This window comes from Rhipicephalus sanguineus, chromosome 6, assembly GCF_013339695.2.
Source record: "Rhipicephalus sanguineus isolate Rsan-2018 chromosome 6, BIME_Rsan_1.4, whole genome shotgun sequence".
NCBI lineage: Eukaryota > Metazoa > Arthropoda > Arachnida > Ixodida > Ixodidae > Rhipicephalus > Rhipicephalus sanguineus.
In genome coordinates, this window is record NC_051181.1 from 144,259,819 (window position 1) to 144,281,173 (window position 21,355).

The following is a 21,355-nucleotide window of genomic DNA, read 5'->3' on the forward strand; positions in this document are numbered from 1 at the left end:
AATCTTCTTTTCTTGGCCGAGCCTCATTTACCCTGCTTAGCTCCGGCGCATAGGATGGTTACGCGTCAGGAACTGGTCGCATTACGGGCGAACTCCCCGAAGGTCGAACCCGCGATGCCCGTTCGTTTCTTTCTGCTGTGTACAGTTCGCCGTCGCAATGTAAAGCGGCTGTTAGATAGTGGCTCAGATGCGCAAATATTTGGCTTTATAGAAAGCACTTTCGCGTGACGCTATGGTTCGAGGAACTGCCCCCCAAAGTTTAGTACAGTACTATAGACCACCTCACACGTGGTCGGACTTAGTGCGGTCGCTCGGTCACCCACCTTGTTCCCCTCCAACGATCGCGACAAATGTCAATAAAAAATGCAGTAAATATCAAGTACTCGTTTATTCTGACAACGCAACTTGCTATGGTTGAAGAGGGCGCGTTGGTAAAGCGTACTCGAATTTAATAATAATTATTGCGATTTCACGTCCCAAAACCACGATATGATTATGAGGGGCGCCGCCACCTTGGACTGTTAAACGAATGTTTTTTTATATTTGTATATCGTAATGTGAATTAACGATGTCATAAACGTTGAATGCACTTACCCAAGCATTTTCGTGCGTATGCGTCTACTGTAGCACTGTTAGTTTAGTTCTTAAAGATACAAAGCGGCAGCCCAATATGGCGGCACCGAAACCCATCTGTAAAATAGTTTATAGCCCCACAAGAAGTACTCCTATTAATTCCTTGTTTGTTTTTCTCCCCCTCTCGTTCACCCCTTCGTTCCTACAGATACACCCTGATAATCCACCGTCCAGATGGCAATCTTGAAGTCAACGTGGGCCACTCGGGCGCAGCGATTGTCCGCCGTCGGGTTGTTGCTGTCGCTGCCCATGTGGCTGCAGTGGTTCGGCAGCGTTGACTGTGCCGAGGATCCGAGTCCCGCAATCTATCCGGGCCAGGCGAACATCGCGCTGCTGATGCCGCTACGAACAGCAGCAAGAAACGGCACCGGCGACGCCTCCCGCGGGATCCGCTGGAGACGGCGCGTGCAGCTCCCTGGACCCGCGCCGTGTGCGGCTCGCCCTGGCCGGAGTGTGGGCTGCGCAACAGGCGAACTTCAGGAAGGCCCCGTCTGACTTCAACCTGGGTAAACGAGCATGCTTCCTTTGTAGTTCACGTTGTGGGTCGTTGTTTTGTTGTTGTTCCTACCATCCACGCTCTCAAGAAAGAAGCCAGAACTGCGAATATTGTACTCATGTAAACACAAAAAAGAACCACTAATAAAAAAAAGAAGTGATCTATCATGAAAGAGAGCGAGAGAGAAAGATAAAGGACAGGCAAGTAGGTCAACCAGAGGAAGTCTCCGGTTTGCTACCCTGTACTTTGGAAGGGGAAAGGGGGTGTAAAAGAATGAAAGGGGGGAAGAGTCTGTGACGACACTGGGCAATGAAATGTTTGAAGGACGATAGACTGGTTAAGTTGGTTGAAATCCATCGCACTTGAACAATAGCGGAAATAAGCGAGGGCGCAGTGAGTCCATTTGCGCCTCGACAGCTCGGTGTCACGCGACAGAAACGTCACGCATGACGTCATTAGTAGAGTGGCGCGTCGCTAGTGTGTACTTCTAGCGTCGCTGTCGACGTTGAGTCTGGCGGTAGTGACGTTGGTAAAATAGCGAGAACCACGAAGCGGCACGGCGTAGGTTACTGCGATAGCCGATTACACCGTTTATTTATTGCTGCCAGGACAGTGGGCAAGTAGCAAGCGCGAGTTCGGATCGAAGCGGGCCATCACGTCTGCATGGGCGCTGCAACGTTGGATCCCCATTGCAATTACCGACAGTTACCGATACAATATTAAATGATATGACGTATACGTGCGATGCGTGACTAGCGAAACACGTATTGCTGTGACGTAGCACGTCCCCAACAAACGCACTTGTCTTAACCTTCTCCATCATCATCATCATCATCAATCATCATCATCATCATCATCATCATCCTGACTATGCCCACTGCAGAGCGAAAGCCTCTCCCCTGTTCCGCCAATCAACCCGGTCCTATGCTTGCTGTGGCCACGTTATACCCGCGAACTACTTAATCTCATCTGCCCACCTAACTTCCTGTCTCCCCCAGCGCGTTTGCCTTCTCTTGGAATCCAGACAGTTACTCTTAATGATCAGCGGTTATCTTGCCTACGCGCTACGTGTCCTGCCCATGCCCATTTCTTTTTCTTGACTTCGACTAAGGTGTCCTTAACACCCGTTTGTTCCCTGACCCACTCTGCTCTTTTGTTGTCCCTTAAGGTTACACCTGTCATTTTCCTTTCCATTACTCGTTTCGTAGTCCCCAATTTAAGTTGAACCCTCTTTTTTAAGTTTAACAGTCTCCAATTTTAATGCAAACAGAACTATGTTTTGCTGCGCGAGCATATGATCTGCTTACACTTGTAGCTTCCGCCTGCCGCAACCAGGCTTGTGAAATAACTATAATTGTCTTTCATGCAAATTGTACGGTGGTGGTATGACGTCATACGTAACGTTTTAGGGGCGAAGCTCCTTACAGCGGCACCCGTTCGTCCCTCGTAGCGTAGTATGTAACCAGTCGTTACGCTTTGACCTGCAAGGTGGTGCCGGTGGGAGATTTTTCCTGGGCGTTGTTGAACAATAAAAAATTCGCAGCGATTAGCTAAAAGCCGACTTCTTCTGTCCTCTCATTCCCATTAGCAGCCATTCTTTACCTCCAAGGTAGTGCCTGGTGTAGATTTTCTCCTGTGCGAGATTAAACAATAAAAATTTGTTCCAACGCCGTTGATTGATGAAATAAACCAACGAAAGACGCCAGATGTTTTTCTAAAAGCAAAACGAAAGAGACGCCAGATGTTTTTAAAGCAAAATGAAAAGACGCCAGCTGCTTAACGAAAGACGCCAGATGTTTTCTAAGCAATGGTTTTCTAAACAATGAAAATTCACAGCGTACATGTAAAATTAAAGTGAGCTGCAAGTCGTCGTAACTCATCGAACCTTTAGTATAAACGCGCCCGATCTCACGTCGGTGATGATGTACTGGGCAGAATTCACGGAAGATTCACGGTTTACCGATGAACCTCCGCAGCTTCGCCCACTCATCATCATTCACTCCGTGGATATGCTGTGATTTTTTTTTTCGCAAGTCACGTGACGCCGAGCCGTTGAGGTGCACATAGAATCACCAGTTTTTACACAAGATAAATCGAATCGCGTTATGTGCGTCCCGCGATGCCAACAACGTTGTCGCGCCAGGTTTATTTTCCTTTGCCGCGTGCGAAGAGTTACAACTGCGTTTCTTTCCTTCTACGGCGGTGTTTGTTAGACGACTTAATATACCGCCGGCACGCGGGAGGAAAAATAGCCCGTCGTTGCGTGCAAGACGAATGCGTATGTCGACTACATAAGAATGCGGCTCATTCACTCGGACGATTCGAAAGAGCGCAGTAATGACCAGCTGCGCCGATGATCCCAAGAGCGTGAGAGCGACTTCCATAGCCTCATGCCAACGTTTTTAGATAAGCTAAAAATAATCATAAAAACGTTGCCTCATACTTAAATGGCTGCGCGCCGCGTTACCTGGTGTGTTTTTTTTCCCACATCAGATGCCGATGACTTCGAGCTAGCTGCTTCCTTCGCCTCGTTCCCCTTCTCCTGACGTATACGCGCTGCGGTGACGTCAAGAGTCCGCAATCGATTCCCATATGTGTTGCGTAAATGCTGATTAAAAAGTGGCTGCATGCCACAGAGGCAACTTTAGTGATTTGTATGCCCTGCCTGGTAGCTGATGTAACTAAAGTTGAGTGAACTCTAGAGGTACACAGGAAACCACAGATAAACGTTCAAGTTGCAGGACAGTAGGTACAATGAAAGGCCCCGAATAATTGACTTCCATACGCACAATAACGAGGATGGCTTGGTGGGGCTAGTTCGTATTTCATCTTAGAAAGGTTACAGCGCACGCGACGGCGACAGAGTGAAGAAGAAAAGCGTTGTGTCTTGTTGTTTTTTCTTCACTTCTGTCCCCGTCTGTGTTCGCTGTAACTTTTCTAAGACGTATAATAAGCCGACCTGCTAACTGGTTGAAGATAGTGGCAATGTCGTATATCCAAATCGTTGGTCCCAGGTTCGATCCCCGGACAAGGACGAATTTTTCGTCAACTTACGAGCTTTGTTTCAAGCAAGGCAGTGTGTTGGGCTAGTCGGTTCATTGTTTCAAAAAAAGTTTTTAAACTCGCGCGATGAAGACGGGACGACAGCAGGAACACATTTTGTTGCTTGTTTTGTTTGTAGTGTTCCTGCTGTCGTCCCGTCTTCATCGCGCAGTTTAAAACTTTCTGAAACTTTGTTTCAAGAAATCCGTATAAATTTCCTTGTAGCTTTGGGCTGCAAACGGGTGGTTGTCAAAGCTCCTCATCATGGTGACAATATACAACAGACTTTTTTGCGAGTTTAAAAAAAATTACGGAAAATTAGTATGAATACAACGCTTTCAAGGCGCTATTCAGCCCACTTTCTGTCTGACTATTCAAACCAGTGCTGTCTGACTAAGAAGCAGCTCCAAAAAAGATAATACGGCACTCTGCTGCAATAGTGGTCAGGAAGCAAAGCTGTCACGTGACAACCCCAAGCTGCTTGTCGATTGCGTGACGCTGCAACTTTCATCTTGAAATAGCCGCGGTCCTTCTCTTTTACTAACGTGTGCGTGTCGGGCACTTCCGTATATGTAAAGCCAAATGCGGCCTAAACGGTCTCGTCTTCTTCTAGCGCTTTCTCGCTGTGGCTCGAGACCACAACGGGGCCCCTCCATTTTGTCCGCCATTAAAAAGTGATTTCCCCCTTTGCATTTCCCGAGGCGGCGTCGGGCAAGTGGAAAGATGCGCGAACGATTCTAGAATGGAACGAAGCTGACTTTTCACCGCCGTTGCCGTGTTTATTCCACAAACTTTTCACTTATGCGACTCCAGATGATATCGCGCGCATTAATGAAGCGAGCGTCCTAGTTACGCGCTAGCGTGCTTCTGAAGAAAGCAAAAAAAAAAGGAAAACGAAGGAAGGATACAGAGAAAAAAGGGCTTTGCCGAAACCGGTGAGAAAGAAAAAAGAGCGGGAAATTCCGCCGGTAACCTTGGCATGGGGAGCGCTTCGCGAGAGACGCGCCGAGTCTCTCGTATAACGAGCTGCACTATGCGAGTCTTCCTCGTACGGAACAGCAGAGATCGAAATAGATAAAAGGAAATAGATAGAGACGCGAAAGGATTAAGCGTATAAAATAAAAAGGAAAATAAACGCTTCGTCGTAATCGCAAACATCACCCTATATACAGATGGCGCGGACGAGTTGTGCGTATAACCAACATACCGCGATACGCCTGCCCCCTATCGGCCATAACGTACACATGCACGCACATTTTCCCGAACTGGATGGATGTTAACTTCCTTCCTTGTGCCGTTTATTCTTAAACAACCGGGGTTATCTCAACGGGTCTGCTTTGTGGCTATGTATAGCTCTTCCGTCGTCGACGTGACGATAGCTCGTCGAATTAAGTCTTCAGACTTCCATAATTCTTTAGCCATTTGGAGATAATATTTACCTATTTATTTCTTTATTATTTTTACTTATCGCTTATTCAGTAACCAAGCGGGCAAAAGGCATTGCGGTAGAGATAGAATTATTATTTATTCAGTTACATAGCGGGCAAAACGCATTGCGATAGAGAGAGAAAGAGTGAGTGAGTGAGTGAGTGAGCGAGCGAGCGAGCGAGAGGTTGCAAATACTTTGAAACGTTCATTAAAGGGAAATTTTCTGCACAGCGATTTTAAAGCACAAAAGTTTATAACCAATCAATAATAATGATAATGAACAATTAACTCCCTCACTCACACGATAAATCGATCGATCAATATTTTATTTAAAAGGAACAGTCAGGAGGCCTGGCACACTGGATACACACATGAAATAATCAACTGTTCATTTATTGAACATACCCAGGAACGACTACAAAGTCTGAAATATTAGCATTAATGATCACGCAGCTCCATTTCGCATTGCCAGGAGCTATCACTTGTTATATCGATAGTCAAAGCATTGTCACTGCCTGTCCGTATCAGGGTTTAGAGATATACTACAAACGTTGATACACGTTTATAGTATATCTAAAAGCCTTGGTCTGTATCACCCTCATCCACGCCCCCTCGGCTCTCTCCTCCAGGCGTCTACCTGTACGACACGTGCGGACGCGACGACGTGGCTCTTCGGCAAAGCGTGCGCGTCATCCACCAGGCGGGTCACGTGCGTTCCATGGCCTGCCCCACCACGCGGGTGCCGCCCGTCTTCGGTTAGTGCCCTAATATGCGCGCACGAACGAGTGACGACTCGGAGCTAACTCTCCTCATCCTCAACATTTTCGTCGTCTGACGCAGGTGCCATCCTCCAGGGCGATGTGGAGGCCGTCGAGACCGCGGCCAAGACCCTCGCCTCCTTCTCGATTCCCGCGGTGGCCGCCAGGGACGTTCCAGCCGAAAGCGTCCGCAGGCTGCGCAACCTTTACAGCACCGCGCCGGCGGCCACTTCGCTCGCAAGGGTTGGTCTCAGATAGTGAGAGCGGCGAAACGAGGGAGGGAGAGTAACTGGCATTCATTTCTGTAGCGCAAAAAACAAAGACACACACAAGAGTTTACACGTTGACAGGACGGGCTCTAGTGAGTGAGAGTAACGGGGGAAAAATGCGGTTATCTATACATATCGAAAGTGTAAGGCATAAGAGTAAAAAGAAAGAGGAGAGAAAGAGCTTTCTGTCCTCTTTCAGATATACCCATGTACATCTGATGTACACGGGTACATTAAACGTAAATGTCGTTAGGTACAAATGACACGAAAGTTTCTCGCGTGACCGGGGTATTTGCTACGTACCAGCTATAGCATAACATAGCGCGCTAGCTATGCTACGATGTGTGATGAAGAGGTAGCGCTCGAAGTACCGTATGCGTAGTACATGCTTCGTGTATGTGAGACACACACGAAGCATGTACTACGGCATATGGTCACAGCCGGTGACGATTGATGCACACGGTCACCGCACAGGACCATAATCAACATTGTTGCTGTAAAGTACGATCGAGCAGCTGACGACTCACCGTGACACTATGAGCATATGACCATCACTGGGATCTATCGAGTACAAGTTCTTTAAGCTCATCGTGACGGTTCCCTGCGATCCTGAATAATGTCATCTGACCATATCGTCTACAGGCGACCTCGTTTTCAGGTCATCCACACATCAGATGTCTATACGCTAAAGCCATTCGTACACATTTGCTGTCCTCAAACACTGTAACGCTGTCGTAAACTACGGCTGCTCACATGTCGCCATGCGGAAACGATTTGCTGTTACCTGTGATCAACACGAGTCAGAAACACTACCGAGTCATCGTCTCTAGGCTGTGTCTAGAACAGTAGCACAAAATGTGGATAATGATAGGCATATTACACCTTCGCGACAACGCGCTGGTGCTATCGGAAGACACGACACGACGGATTGAGTGTTACAGCGTAACACATTTAAAACACGCGGTGCACGGACACGTGCGTGCCCGGAGCGTGAAACATTAAGGAAGGTTCGCAGGATGTGTCAGACTGTTCAGTCAGGCCGCGAAACGTATGAGTTGAATATGAGTCGCACCGAATCGCGCTTCAAGCGGATCGGTGCCAATGAACTGCATGCGCCGTGCTGCGTTGACGGATTGGCGCAGCGACTGTGTGCTCCCTGTGAATTTATTTGCTTTGAAACGGCCCACGAATACAGGAGAGATAGAAAGTAAACATTAAAAGATTTAAAAGTGAAATAGGACAGTCAGCGTGACGAACGCCCTGAATGCTATACCCTAACGGCCCGTGAGAAAGATTCGGTTAGGCTAAATTTGATTGCGGTGAGCGGCGAACGTGAGCTAGCTGCGCGTACACACGGCATTCTTCACAGTGCGACTACAAAGACAGTAAATGGCACTGCTGGACTTCGATAACTGTGTCAATGTATTGTAAGGATTCATTTTGCTTTATTCTATTCTTTTTGTAGCATCATCGTTAAGGGTACCTTACCCTCCATGATAACACAGGCGGAGCGCCACTCAAACCACTGACGAAAAGCGAAGAAGGCTATCACTAGAATACAGCCGTCGCGTTCCTCACAAAAATCATTACAGATGTATTTTTGCCCTTCCACTGACTTCCTATTACGAGCGTTAACGATTAATTAATAATTATTCGGCTTTAACGTCCCAAAACCACGATATGATTATGAGGGACGCCGTAGTGCAGGGCTCCGGAAGTTTCGACCACCTCCAGGGGTTCTTTATCGTGTACCTAAATCTAAGTACACGGACCTCGAGCATTTCGCCTCCATCTAAATGCGACCGCCGTGGCCGGGATTCGATCCCGCGACCTTAGGGTCATCACTCGAGCACCCTAACCACTAGACCGTCACGGCGGGGTTTATTAAGAGCTTTCAATTGAATAACCGTTTAGATGCAGTCGAATAACACGCGTTATTTGGATAAGAGATTTACTGGCCAGCACTTGCGCGACAGCAGTTTTCTGAGCTGCAAGGACGTGGCCATCAGTTGTTCTGGCCGTCAGTTGACTTTATGTTGAGATGCAATTAAACGTCGCCTTAAATTTTCGTAGGTGATTGTAACGAGGGCAGAGAAAGGATATGTGCTCGGCCGTTTACGAACATCGACAGCGCTGACACGTTGACGCATAGGCCAATTTAGTAGCAACGAACAGGTGGGCAAGGCAAACAACGCGCAGCACGCTAGTGTGCCGCTCCGTGTTTGTCTTCCTCGTCTATTCCGATGGAGTGTGCGCTTATACAAAGGGCTCCGTTTCAACTCGCAAGTATGTCTTGCCAACGAGGTTAGTTTGCTTTAGCGTACACACATATGGTACACAAAATGCTGCTGCGGCACAGCTCTGCAGCCACGGAAACAGTACACCGAACAGATCGCAGCCGTTCGCCTTTGTCACTGAGTCGCCACGCTCTCGCTTTTCGAGACGGCTTTGCAAGCGCTGTCAAGCACGTCGTTTAAGGCTGTTTTATTATTAGTTTTCCTTTTGTAAGTTCACGCTACTGTCACTGACAAAATCAACCGCCATGGTGGTCTGTCGTTAAGGTGCTCGACTGCTGACTGCTGTCCCGAAGGCCGCGGGGTCGAATCCTGGCCGCAAAGGCCGCGTTTCGATGGGGGCGGAATGATAGAGACCCACGTACATTGATTTAGGTGCACGTTAAAGAACACCAGATGGTCGAAATTTCCAAAGCCCTCCACTACGCCGTCCCTCAATCATGTCGTGGTTTAGGGATGTAATACTAACAATTATTACATTATTATTATCCCTGACAAAAGTTTTACCAATGTCATTTAACAGCACGTCGTCTTACTCACCGTGCAAAGGAGACGAAGAACGAAAGAAATGAAGACACATCAATTTGTACTTTATGCCTTCGCGCTGTTAGTAAAATGCGCATCAGTATCGATCGGCTATAGGAGATGAGATGAAGCAGCAGAATAGAAAACAAAAAAGACAAGTCACACGTTTCGCGAAGCGTTATCTATTAATTGTGATAATACTTATGTTGGAGGTTGCCGTCCATTTTTCTATGCTGAAAGGGGGGCGAAGGAGCTTCGGTTCAGTAGGTATATAAAGGGATTTGTTATTATTCGATTAACATTTCATGAAAAAAAAAAGATACTATATGACGGAGACGTAAGAGGTGCAGTGGCCGAGAGACGAAAGCAAACTGAATAAAAAAGAAAGAGCCACGCGAAAATGCCACAAACAGGCTGGCCAAATAAAGTTTCTGCAACTGGACCAATTTTTGGTAAAATGGGCCTCGTCATCACTGAACTGCATGGTGGTTTTATGGGGTTAATGGAACGGGATCGTGACGTCAGTGGTAGAAACGAAATTTACCAAGATGTCGGCCATCCTAGGGCCCTTCAGCCCCTTTTCATCCCAACCTTCAAAACCAGTTTAATTCTTTGACTGCGATACATAAATTAAAAGTAAAACTTCCCAAGAAAAAGCGAAAGCAGATGAGACAACTCCCAATATAGAATTACCCGTGCGACACTCACTTGTTTGCTTGTTGTAGCCATGAGGGGGGATTCAAAGCCCCCGAACGTTTTCAATTTCGCATGCACACACACACACATTATATATATATATATATATATATATATATATATATATATATATATATATATATATATATATATATATGAACTATTTTACGTAAGACACATGGGTGCCGCCACCTAGAGCTGTTAAACTAATGTTTTCTCGTTTTTGTATATCACGACGTGAATTAACGAAGTCATGAAACGTCGAATGCACCAGCCCAACAGTTTTCACCGTTGGTTTCGTTGTTAAAGATACGAAACGGCAACGCTACAGCCCAATATGGCGGCACCGAAATCCATCCGTGGAATAGTCTATACACGCACAAACATATATAAAAGGTAGTTAAGCCCCCTCCGAAAAGAATTTCTGGCTACGCCCTTGTTTTGTACCACATTCCAGGTAAACAGATCTGAAGTGCGCATTCAGTCTGCCATCATTATGGGAAAATCAAGATGCTACTGCTGCAGTTTTCGAGGTCATTTTCACCTCTTGCCCCTTTCACTTAATCTTCGAAGTAACGGGGAAATACCCGAGCATTTTAGACGTGCGATCAAGTTCTAGCGTCTTCTGACTTTTCCTCGCGCGTCGCAGGCCTTGGCAAGCACGCTGCGTCGGCTGGGCTGGTCGTACGTGGCCGTCATGTCAACGGCCGAGGACAGGCCACGCGAGCTATCGCGGGCTTTCCTGCGCGTGGCCCGCGACATGGCCATCGACATCATGAGCGCCGACGCTCCAACGGGATTCTCCTACCAGCAGGTGCAAGAGGCGCTGGGCTCCACGAAGCAGCTTGTCGAGGTAATGAGCCATGAGAGAGGACATCTCTAACTCAATACGATTCTTCTGAGACTTGACTACGTAGCTGGCGTGACCCGCCGGATCATGTGGCATAGTGTGACTGGGTCACGTGACGTACGGTCCCACCCCAGCCTTGAAGACAGAACTCTCTTGATCATTGCTTTCATTGCTGTGGTGGAACCATTCGTCGACGTCGGGGGTGTCGACGTTCTTAGGAGCGTCTCGCCTTCGTCAATGGCGGCGTTGATCGGCCCCTCCCCTCCCTTCTGTACCCTATGCATGCATCTTCCCACACTCAACATAAACCACAGGGTCAATCATTCATTCATCCATCCATTCATTCATTCATTATGGTGGCTACGGCGCCCAACTTTGACTGGATCGACGAGGATACAAATTAATTTCAAAGCGCACCGCTGTTATCAAAAAGCAAAACGTAAACGCAGGAAAGTGCGAAAGCACCAAGCGCTTTGTGTGCTCCTTTTCTGCATAAATAAATCAAAACCAGATGGAGGCGAACACGAACACAGAGGCTTTGTCTAATCAACAGTGGCCAAACAGTGGTGTCTGATTTCGTCCCGAGTTGGAATGTGCTTCTCTTATCTGATTTGTACTAAATCGTGGCCATCCTAAATCGTAGAAGGAATCACTTACTACCAACCAGGCGTTTCTGCTGTGGTCAAATAAATGCAGCGATAGATATTCTTCTATTTTATGGGGAACCTTGCTTCTTTGCGATGTGTCTTTTTTCCCTGAGTTTGCTTCACAAAAGTTCTGCTACGTTGAACACGCTATATAGACAAACCCAGCAGCTTGCCTGATAGCTGAATCAACGTTTATAAACATCTGGTCTGTGTACCACAAGACAGAGTTTCATACTAGTGCACTAGAGGGAAATCTGACGCTAGTGTCTATGGGAGCAGCAACGCATGGTCCTTCAGCCAGCATGGGAACGATGGGTAGAGCATGGATTTCCCTAAGCTTCCTTATTTCGGCTCCGTGTGGCTCCGTTGAGCCGGCAGCCGCTTTGTCGCAAGACGAAGTTCAGCAGTCGACTTCCCCACCTTGACCCTTTTAGGCTGACCAATTCAAATCAGCTCACGAGGTTCACAACGAGCCATTCTTTTATTCGAAACAAAAGCCAAAACACAACTATAAGCAATGCCACAACTGCGTTCGAAGCTGCAAGCACGAATAGGCAAATATCTATACTATCCATGATTCGCATGGTGGCTGAACAATCGCAGCGCCATAGTTCCCTTTACCAAATATTGTAAGAAACTGTGTGCTACAAGGGTCTTCACGATGACTGTAAGTGAAGCGGGAAATGGTTTTCTGCTCGGTATTGAGAACCATGGTGGGCCTAAGTGTAGTTCACTGTGGTGCTTATCTTCCTGAATGGTGACCGACAGAGCGGCTGCCGTGCGGCTGCGCTGTTCGTGACCCCCGCTGAGGCCAAGGCGTTCCTCGTGAGCTACGAGCCCGATCCGGACGCCGCCTTCTCCTGGGTCCTTGTGACGCCCGGAGACGTGACGGCTTCGTTGGCGGGGCTGCTTGCACCGCACAAGCTGCGGCGCCTGCGCCACGTCCTCTTCGCGGCTCCGGACGACACGCAACGGCCAGCCGAGTACGGCGACTACCTGCGCGATCTGATGGACAGGGACGGATCGGCGCCACTGCTGCAGGAGCTTCGGAAGACTTACTCCAGGTGCCACGCGTCAACCACGTAGACAGTTTGCCGCACTAATAACAGAGATGCCTTAATGAAGCCCGGTCTTTGCTTTCGTCTTTGAGAAATTGTTTTACGTGCTTTTTTCTTTTCCGGCGTTTTCTCTATTGCGATGAAAACTTGCCCGTGAGACATAATTGAGGTTGTAGTGACAAATACGGGTACCACTATAAAAATGAAGGAGCCGGTTGTTGTGGCTGGTGCTTACTGTGTTGGCTCTGCTTGGCCGCTGACTGCTTTTTTCCGTTGCTGTTGATTCTATACGAAACGCTTACCATACTATCACTTGGTGGAGGTGCGCAGTATCGATCCCCTTAACTCTCGAACTGAATCGTACTATCAATGTGTACATGTGTGGTATATGTGTGCTCTAAGGCATGTGTTTTGCATGAATAGAAGCGGTGTTTTCTGGAATATGCTACCATGGTTTCACACAGCGGTTGAATGCACATTAATTTAAGGATATACCCCTATTCGTGTCGTGTTACAAGTGCACGTGCAGAGTTTGCAAATGTTCGCTGTTTGATTCAACTACGAAATACGGATTTATTAAACTATTCAATATGCAAATATTCAAATACAAGCTATGCTAATTCAAGGTCATCGGGCATGATAGCAAGGCTGCTGACCACTTGCAGGAACGACGTGGTTCAGCGCTGGGACGACGAGATGAGCGACAGCGCGGACGCGGTGGCTGTCATCCGGGCCGTGTGGGCAATGGGCGCAGCTTTGCGCGCCGTGCAGAGGGTGCAGTGCGGCCGCGGTACCGACTGCCTCTTCGGCGGCCGCCAGGGGCTCAGTGCGTCCGTGCTGGAGGCGCTGGACTCGCTCAACTTCAACATGGCCGGCGCCGGGGTGGCGTCTCTGAGCGACACGCCACTCAAGTTCTCGCACGAGAGGCATGTGGCCACGCTCAAGTACGCCGTCAAGGCCGTCTCCACCAGCGGTGAAGTGCTGCAGGTCAGAGCTGCAGTGCTGTGAAACGTTGTTCAGCTTATGCGTTCAAGAGTTCGACGAAAGTTTGTCTGGTCAGGTAACATGATGATGAAGTTGCGGCCACTGACCGAGTCAAAGTGAAGACACACGAGGGACGTTTCGGGACCCGTACGGGTTCCATGATCACATTAAAGCAGGCGAGAGCACAGGGTTCCTAATTTTTACGACACTTGCCGGGTGAAGTGTACGTGCACCGAAACGTCCCTCGTATGTCCTCACTTTGTCTTGGTCAGTGAGCACAACTTCTTCATCACGTTGTTCAGCTCGCGTAAAGGGGGAAAAAAAGGAGGGTGGAGGTGGAGGTTGTCTATCGTTGCAAGGTTCCCCTCCTCTTTCTATTAGAACAGCAAGCAATACTTGTACGAAAAGGCTGCGCAAAGAAACTACGCGAAGGTCCCGCTTTAACCGAGACCTCAAGGTAACGTGCACGCGTGATTACTTCACCCCTACTACAATCAGAGGATTTATTAGACCAAGTACCAGTCATATCTGTCCCGTCCAAGGTCTTGACGTTCCCTTTCTCTGGCATCTGAACCTGTGATCGCCCGTGAAAACTGATTTCGTATAATTTGACAACTGGGAAGAAATGAGTTTTGTTCACTATCAACGCAGTTTCGACTAGAGCGATGCTTTATGCTTTTATTTTTGACAACTTGTGACCACACGTGTATAAGTTAAGGCATACAACGATCTCGGGAACATTCTAAGGGCGCAGAATAAACGAGATTTACATCCTCTTTTTTTTTTTCGTGCACATTGGCAATCTTTTTGAGCTTTCAAACCAAGTATGATCAACCTCGGAGCTACCTGTTAAGGAAAGAAGATGACTTTTAAGGGCTCGTTTTTGTTAGACACAATAATAATGTAAATATAATGTAATGTAAATGTAAATAAATAAATGTAAATTAATGTAAATTAATACAAATTGATACTCGGAGCTACTTTGTCATCTACGCACTAGATGTCGCAATCGGTTACTTCCGGTTCCACTTAACAGGACCCATCCCGTTTGTAAACAGGGCTTGTGAATGAGCACATGATACAGTGGCGTCATTAGGTTGAAGTCTGATATGTAGCTTGCGTATACTCATTCCACATTTTGTATTGCCCTTTCTGTTGCCTCATTCGATTATTTTAAGGCGGCCCGCTTGGAACCAGCTCACATTATTTTCTCCGCGTTTCCTTACATTGTTGCAATTTGTTACTACACGCTTTAATCTGTGTAATCTTTGTCTCGTTGTAGATATCCGTTTACACAGACGACACTGGCCTTGAAGTGGACGATGTCCTGGTGCCTACCCGCGGCCCCGTCATTCGAGGATCCGCTGTAGAAGCCGGCAAGACGAGCGTCAAGCCGTCCACCAGGCAGCGCTCATCTAACCTGCGCTCTAGTAACTTGGAGATACACAACGAGGGTGAGCCGCAGCCGCTGGGCGACGACACCACCAGTTCGCCGTCACTGTCCCAGACCGCATCGGACGAGGACTACGGAGCGCTCGCCGACAAGACCTCCACGGCTCCCGGAGCCGTTCGGCTGGCAAAGCCGAAGCTCTACACAATCTGGATAGCCAAACCCTGGACGCTCGCCGTCGTCATCATGTCCGGGCTCGGAATCCTCCTTAGCGCCTACGTCGCGGTGTTCCTTCTGATGAAGCTCTGCGAGGGAGTTGTGCGCAAGGGCCACCAGCTGACGTCCCTCCTCCTGCTTCTCTCGGTGGTCAGCCTCTTTTTATCGGCGCTGCTGTTCACTTTCCGGCCCAAGCCCCGGCTATGCGCCGTCCAACAGTTGGCGCACCACACGAGCTACGCGTTCGCGTTCGGCGCGCTGCTCCTCAAAGGAATGCACCTGAACGCCATGCAGAGCGCCGGACTCGGGGGCCGCGCCAGTGGCCTCAACCAGCTGCTAACCATCTGCTTCCTCGTGGCCGTCCAGATGGCTCTGGAGGCGCAGGCATGGATGCTCTCTCCGCCTCGTTGGTGCAAGCTGAACCAGACCCGGTTCCTGCTGCACCAGGCCTATCCGTGCGTGGTGCTGGCCCTCGCCGTGCTCATGGCCTTTCGGACGCGCAACTGCTCCTACCACCGGCGCGACGCCAGAAGCCTGCTGTGCACCAGTCTCCTGGCGGTGCCGATCCTAGCGGCGGGGCACACGGCGTTCCTACTTCTCGGACCCGGAGAACACCAGATAGCGGCGCTCAGTTTCGCGCTGATCGCCACGGGGTTCCTGATTCTCGTCGGCATCTTCGCGCCTTATCTCAGGGCGCTGCACAAGCGAGGCGGCTACGGCCACAAGCCGCTCAGCTACTCGGACTCGTCGGCGTCCGCCTTCACCACGTTCCAGCACCACCACAAGGACAGCGGGTCCGCGATACCCGAGTGCTGCTACGTTCGCGGAGGCAGGGCCGTCACCATCGTGCAGCAGTCCAACAGGAACGGCGGCGGGCCGTCTCATCACGTCAGAAACCCCCTCTACATTCCGGGCTCTGCTTACCCGTAGGCGCCGCGAACTGCGACTTCGTCGCAGGGCTGCCGCGACGTTAACGGATAGGACTACCCGGAGGTCGTGCTCAGGGCGAAATGCATTGGCAAAAGGCATTCGAGCCTCTGTCGTGGCTTCCCTTCACTTTGTGCACAGAGGCATGCGTTTCGACAGTCCACCGCTCTCAACGGGTCATATAGCCGCGCGCTGTGTCAACGAGGAGCTGTGGACTTTTCGTGCCGACTGACATTTCATGTGCAGACTTCGGAAGCGCTGCTGACCTCGTTGAAGACTGCGTTGTTGTGTGGCAAACTGTGGCCGTATCGCGTGATTCCTCGCATGTGCCCTACGTTCAGGATGGGTTAAGAGATGGCTAATGGTGCTGCAGCCGTGGATGTATAAATCCCTGACTTTAGCCGTAAGGAGGCCGCGCTTATAAAGACATACGAGACGGGATCTCCGTAGCCACGAGTAGCCCCATAATCCGACCCTGAAAGGACAATAAGGACCGTAGCCGCATCGTAGTAAACAGCTCTTTCTATTATTAACTCCCGAAATTATATCGCGTTATACGTGCTGGCGCACAACCTGTACGACGAGTGCATCTATGTGCCTAAACGATGTGCCTCTCACAGATGAGGAAACGAGATCACTCGTCGACGCAAGACTTTCCATGTTATTTCAGACGTACCGCAGTACCGCATTTAGGCAGAAGCATTGACTTTGCAAGGTGCTTACATAGACGCGCTGTCGCGAACAATTTTGACAACGCGCATCAGGAGAATTTGCGCGCGATGGAATGCGGTGTAGGAAGTAATTCTTTGTGTCATAGAACGTCCTATGCATGGCCTCCAGTGCAGTTGGGAGCATCACTTCATGACAGTGCACATTTGCACTTGCGCAAGCGCTAAGGCTGTTGGTTCGAGATAATTTCTTTTCGAGCATGCATAGCCAGAGGACTAATATAGGCTGCTTGTGTTCCCTTTTATGAAATATAGCGCCCGATGTAAGGCACTTGAAGAATCGTCAAGGTGCAGGCCGGTGACACGTTTCATCGGACGACGTGACTTACACTGCGGTGGCTGTGACTTCAGTGCATTTGGTCATTGGAAAATCAGTACTGCGGAAACATGCAAGGTGGAGGGAGGGTTATGAAAGATAAAACTGACACCCGCCCGTTTTTAGCATAAGTAGCTATGCAAGGGAATCCCATACAGATCTATCAGAAAGAAAAATCTTCACGAAAAATTCGTCCTGGTCTGGGGATAGAGCCTGGGACCAACTTTATTCCAGGCCGATATTTGTGGTATACCTCACCAGTAAGGCATCGCTTGCTAAAGAGGTAAGGAAATTGTCTCGAACCAACGTATTCTACTAGACGGAGACGATTTCGGGTTGGAGACAAATGCGCTGGAAGCAGTATGTAGCTATCGTTCCATGCTCTCTCTATGTTCTTTTTTTACATTTATTATGAGACAAAGAGAAACAAGCTTAGGACGTTCTTCGAGAGCTTCATATATGTCACTGGCAGCCTCTACTATTCGTTGCCTGACAAACGGGTGCGGAGTGCCATCCCTCGCTTGTTCGTGTGGTGAAAAAGATAAACGCAATGTTGTGTTGCACAAGGCAAGACACGAGTGTTAATCGTCAATACGTGCACTCGAGCAGTATTACCTGTCTACCACTTCTGCGCAAATAAAACACGAAATGGCGTTCTCAGACTGCTGCTCGCACGGTTGTTGTTCACAGTTCGTTATTTCTTTTCAACTCGTCGCTTTCATCACAGCGACGAGAAAATTTCACCTGTAAGGCGTGGTGAACCTTGGTGATAAGCTTTGGGACGTGCATGTAGTGTTACGTTTCTGGGCCCATTTTCACAAAAAAAAAGTGGTTGCGCTATGAAATTGCTCATAAAAGAACATTTCAGTTCATCGCAAATGCTGGGCACATATCATTAGCGAAGACGACGGGTCAACGAAAGGACGAAAGAAAATATGAACGGCGTGGAAAGTTGGGCTAGTTGGTACGAGTTCATTCTGGTCGAACTGCGCAAAGGGCGGGACACGAAGAAAAGCAAGACAAACGAGCGCGCTCGTTTGTCTTGCTTTTCTTCGTGTCCCGTCCTTTGCGCAGTTCGACCAGAATGAAAAATATGAACGAATTATCTTTTCTGTTTACGGGAACGAGGATGACGCGAATATGACAGTTGCCAGTGTCACGAAAAATAAACCATAATTCGACTTCCGTGTTCTCTGTGTGTCCATGTCTTGTGTTTGTTTTCAAATCTACACAACTATCTGTCTCTTTCTTTTCCCCTAACTGCGCGCGGGGTGGAGTACAAGACTGAAATGTACGCACTCATAGCCGACCGCTACTCTAATTACTCTAATTCGTAAACTGGTCGTGGAAGGCGCGACTCTTCAAACTGGGCTTGGGAAGCCAATTGGCGACCCTTGACCAGGCCCTACGAGCCGCAATTGCCAGTAGGGCCCTGGACGAAGGGCCTCACCCAGGGAGCCTTATTTTTATAAAAGTTTTTTTTTTCTCTGTATTATCCTGTCTTTACTAAAACGTGCATTCTCAGTGCCTTTAAGACGCCACAAGAAAAATCAGCGCACGACAACGCAAAAATTATAAAGTTGCCTAGCAACGCGTGTAAGAGCACAATTCTCAGCGTATACGGGCCGTTTTGCATTTTGTGACCACCAAAACCTGGCCACCCGGGCCGGTAACCGAACCAGTTACCTCGTGCTCAGCAGCAGAACGCTATAGCCGCTGAGCCACTGCTTCGAGAACGTCGAAGGAAGTAAATATATAAATAAAGCTGAGAAAGACAAGGAATGGCACGAGGAAAACGCAACAGCAGGCGAGTTCAAAAGAGTTGATACTACAGTGTGGTACAAGGCCAACGTCCCTGAAAGCATTAATAAAAACTTTGAATGAACAAGGCCACGTGCGGCGGGTTACAACAAGTGATAGCGAACGGGGTTGGAATTTTACACCAAATAAAAAAAAAGCTGCTTGCTCACCTGACCTTTCATCTCAGGTGTTCACACATTTCAATATTTGATTGAGAAATCGAACGGGCCATATTTTAAGTCGAAGAAAAGCAGTGATGAGGCGATTGTTGCTTAATTTTGTAAATTCGTCGATGAACATTAAATAAATAAATAAATAAATAAATAAATAAATAAATAAATAAATAAATAAATAAAAGCGTAAGTTGGATCCAGCTCCTCCGGTTACCATGTGGAAAACTCGAAGCTTTTGGTCCGTCCGATTTTCTCTCCTGCCAGTTGAATGCGAACTAAAACATTCTGCAATGCATGGACTTTTCAATACCGAGAAAGCTAAGCTTCGCAGCAGGTATCGTTAATGTATCGCTCGTACTAGACAAAAGATACGGTAACGGAAGCTACATCGCAATGCTTTCGCATATACACATTTCAATTTAGAAAAAAAAAAAACCGTCGCGAACTAACATCACGACAGCAGAAAAGAAAAAGACGGTAAGGGACCTTCATAATGCGGGCATTTATCAGGCACTTCATCATTTCTACATGATCATCATCACATAAGGTTTTTCGTCATCATCGCTTGCGGGGACTCATATTGAGATTGTCCTGTCCATTGGATTTGATCGGTTCGCCACATCTTCAGGGCGTATAAAGACGCCCCAGTATAATAATGAATAAATATGAATAAATATGTGGTCACCGTATACGTAAACGTACACGCACAAACATCCGACATGACAACCTGTCACACGTTGCGCCGAAGAGGGTCGATACGCATGAATTCTCTTCCGCGTAAAGAGACGGTGTCTCCAACCTGTTATTAACCTCTACTTAAAACCAGTCACGAAAAGGCAATGCCTATAACTATCGCAAACTCATTTGCCCCGCCTTCACTAATCACGGTTGGCAACGACAGCCACAAGGTGCACTTTTCGCGGAAGTGCTATCGCCGCGAACATAGAGTATAATCAAGCAATGTTACGAAAGCAATACATGATAAAAGATGGTCGGCGTGCAGACACGGACACAAGAGACGATATCAAGACAACACAAACGCCAGCGTTTGTGTTGTCTTAATCACTTGGATCCCTCCCCTCCTCCCTAATGGGGAACCACCCTGCGGAAGCCTATGGTCTTGATCTGATCTCTTAGGTCCGGGTCTTCAGGCCAACCTTCTTTTATCAAGAATCCGTACCAACTAGCCCAAATTCCTGTCGTTCGAAAGCAATACAAATTGCGAGACTTCGCTTTCCACGTCCAAACGGGCTGCTTTTCCGGGCAAACCTTTATGAGCAATGCAATAACGACCATAGGCATCCGGGGGGGTCTTAGCGTCACGCCGTTGCGTAATGCTGTTGAGTAACGCTCCCCAAGTCAATTACGAACGCACGCGAAGTCAGGACGTCGCCGCACTTCGTGGCTGGTCGACGGCCTGTTCACCTTGGAATATGTTACAGCCGGTCGCATCGCCGTCGCGTCTCCTTAACGCCGACCCACGCGAATTTCCTCGTACACTATAGGATATCACGCGCGTAAACGGAATGCGCGAGAGATTACGTTATAGTCAACCGACCACAAGGCAGCCTCGGAGTAGTACGAAGGAACGTCGCGACCCTATAGTTGCACATGTCGATGCAAAACGCTTCGCTTACGTTTTCTGTTCACGTATGCGGTGTGTTTGTTTATGCCGTTGTGCGTGTCTGTGACATGGTGCCCGTAAGCAAGGATATATCAACATGTGTGTAAGTTTGTGTTGAGCATGCGCGCGCGTTTCAAGACTACTCTGCCCTCAATCCTCGCGTGGCGCTTTTACATATTAACGTAAAGTCTGGCAAACAGGCGTGCACCTTCCTGCTTTGTTGCAGTATTCGTTCTTGTCTTCTGCCGCATGAGCAGCATGAATAGCCTACAACCGTTCTAGTATATATATATATATTTGTTCCCGCTGTTCGGATTGTACATTCTGTGTTGTTGAAAAAGTTACTAGAACAGCTATTCCTGTAATTTAGCACATTAAGGCATCCCACCCATACGCTCTGCCCGTACTTATTTAACCGTATGCCACACCAAAGTACGCAACCGACGTTTATTTTGTTGAAACATTGTAGACATACACTGATATGGTATAAGTGTTCTTCTC

At 48.2% G+C, this 21,355-nt stretch overlaps 3 protein-coding genes across 3 annotated transcripts in view; 2 read left to right on the top strand and 1 right to left on the bottom strand.

Annotated features, from left to right (window-relative positions):
- The window catches only part of LOC119396625 (uncharacterized), a 296,945-nt gene that overhangs the window by 152,447 nt on the left and 123,143 nt on the right, over positions 1 to 21,355 (bottom strand). The gene's annotated exons all lie outside the window — the stretch shown is intronic.
- Positions 1 to 21,355, top strand: part of LOC119396626 (uncharacterized) — a 272,920-nt gene that overhangs the window by 67,679 nt on the left and 183,886 nt on the right.
- On the top strand, positions 766 to 18,270 carry LOC119396627 (uncharacterized). Its single transcript, XM_037663912.2, has 7 exons — positions 766 to 1,139; positions 6,229 to 6,354; positions 6,440 to 6,600; positions 10,791 to 10,994; positions 12,407 to 12,702; positions 13,362 to 13,683; positions 14,963 to 18,270. The coding sequence occupies exons 2-7, from the start codon at positions 6,318 to 6,320 to the stop codon at positions 16,214 to 16,216; spliced, it is 2,274 nt and encodes a 757-aa protein (XP_037519840.1). The 5' UTR covers positions 766 to 1,139; positions 6,229 to 6,317; the 3' UTR covers positions 16,217 to 18,270.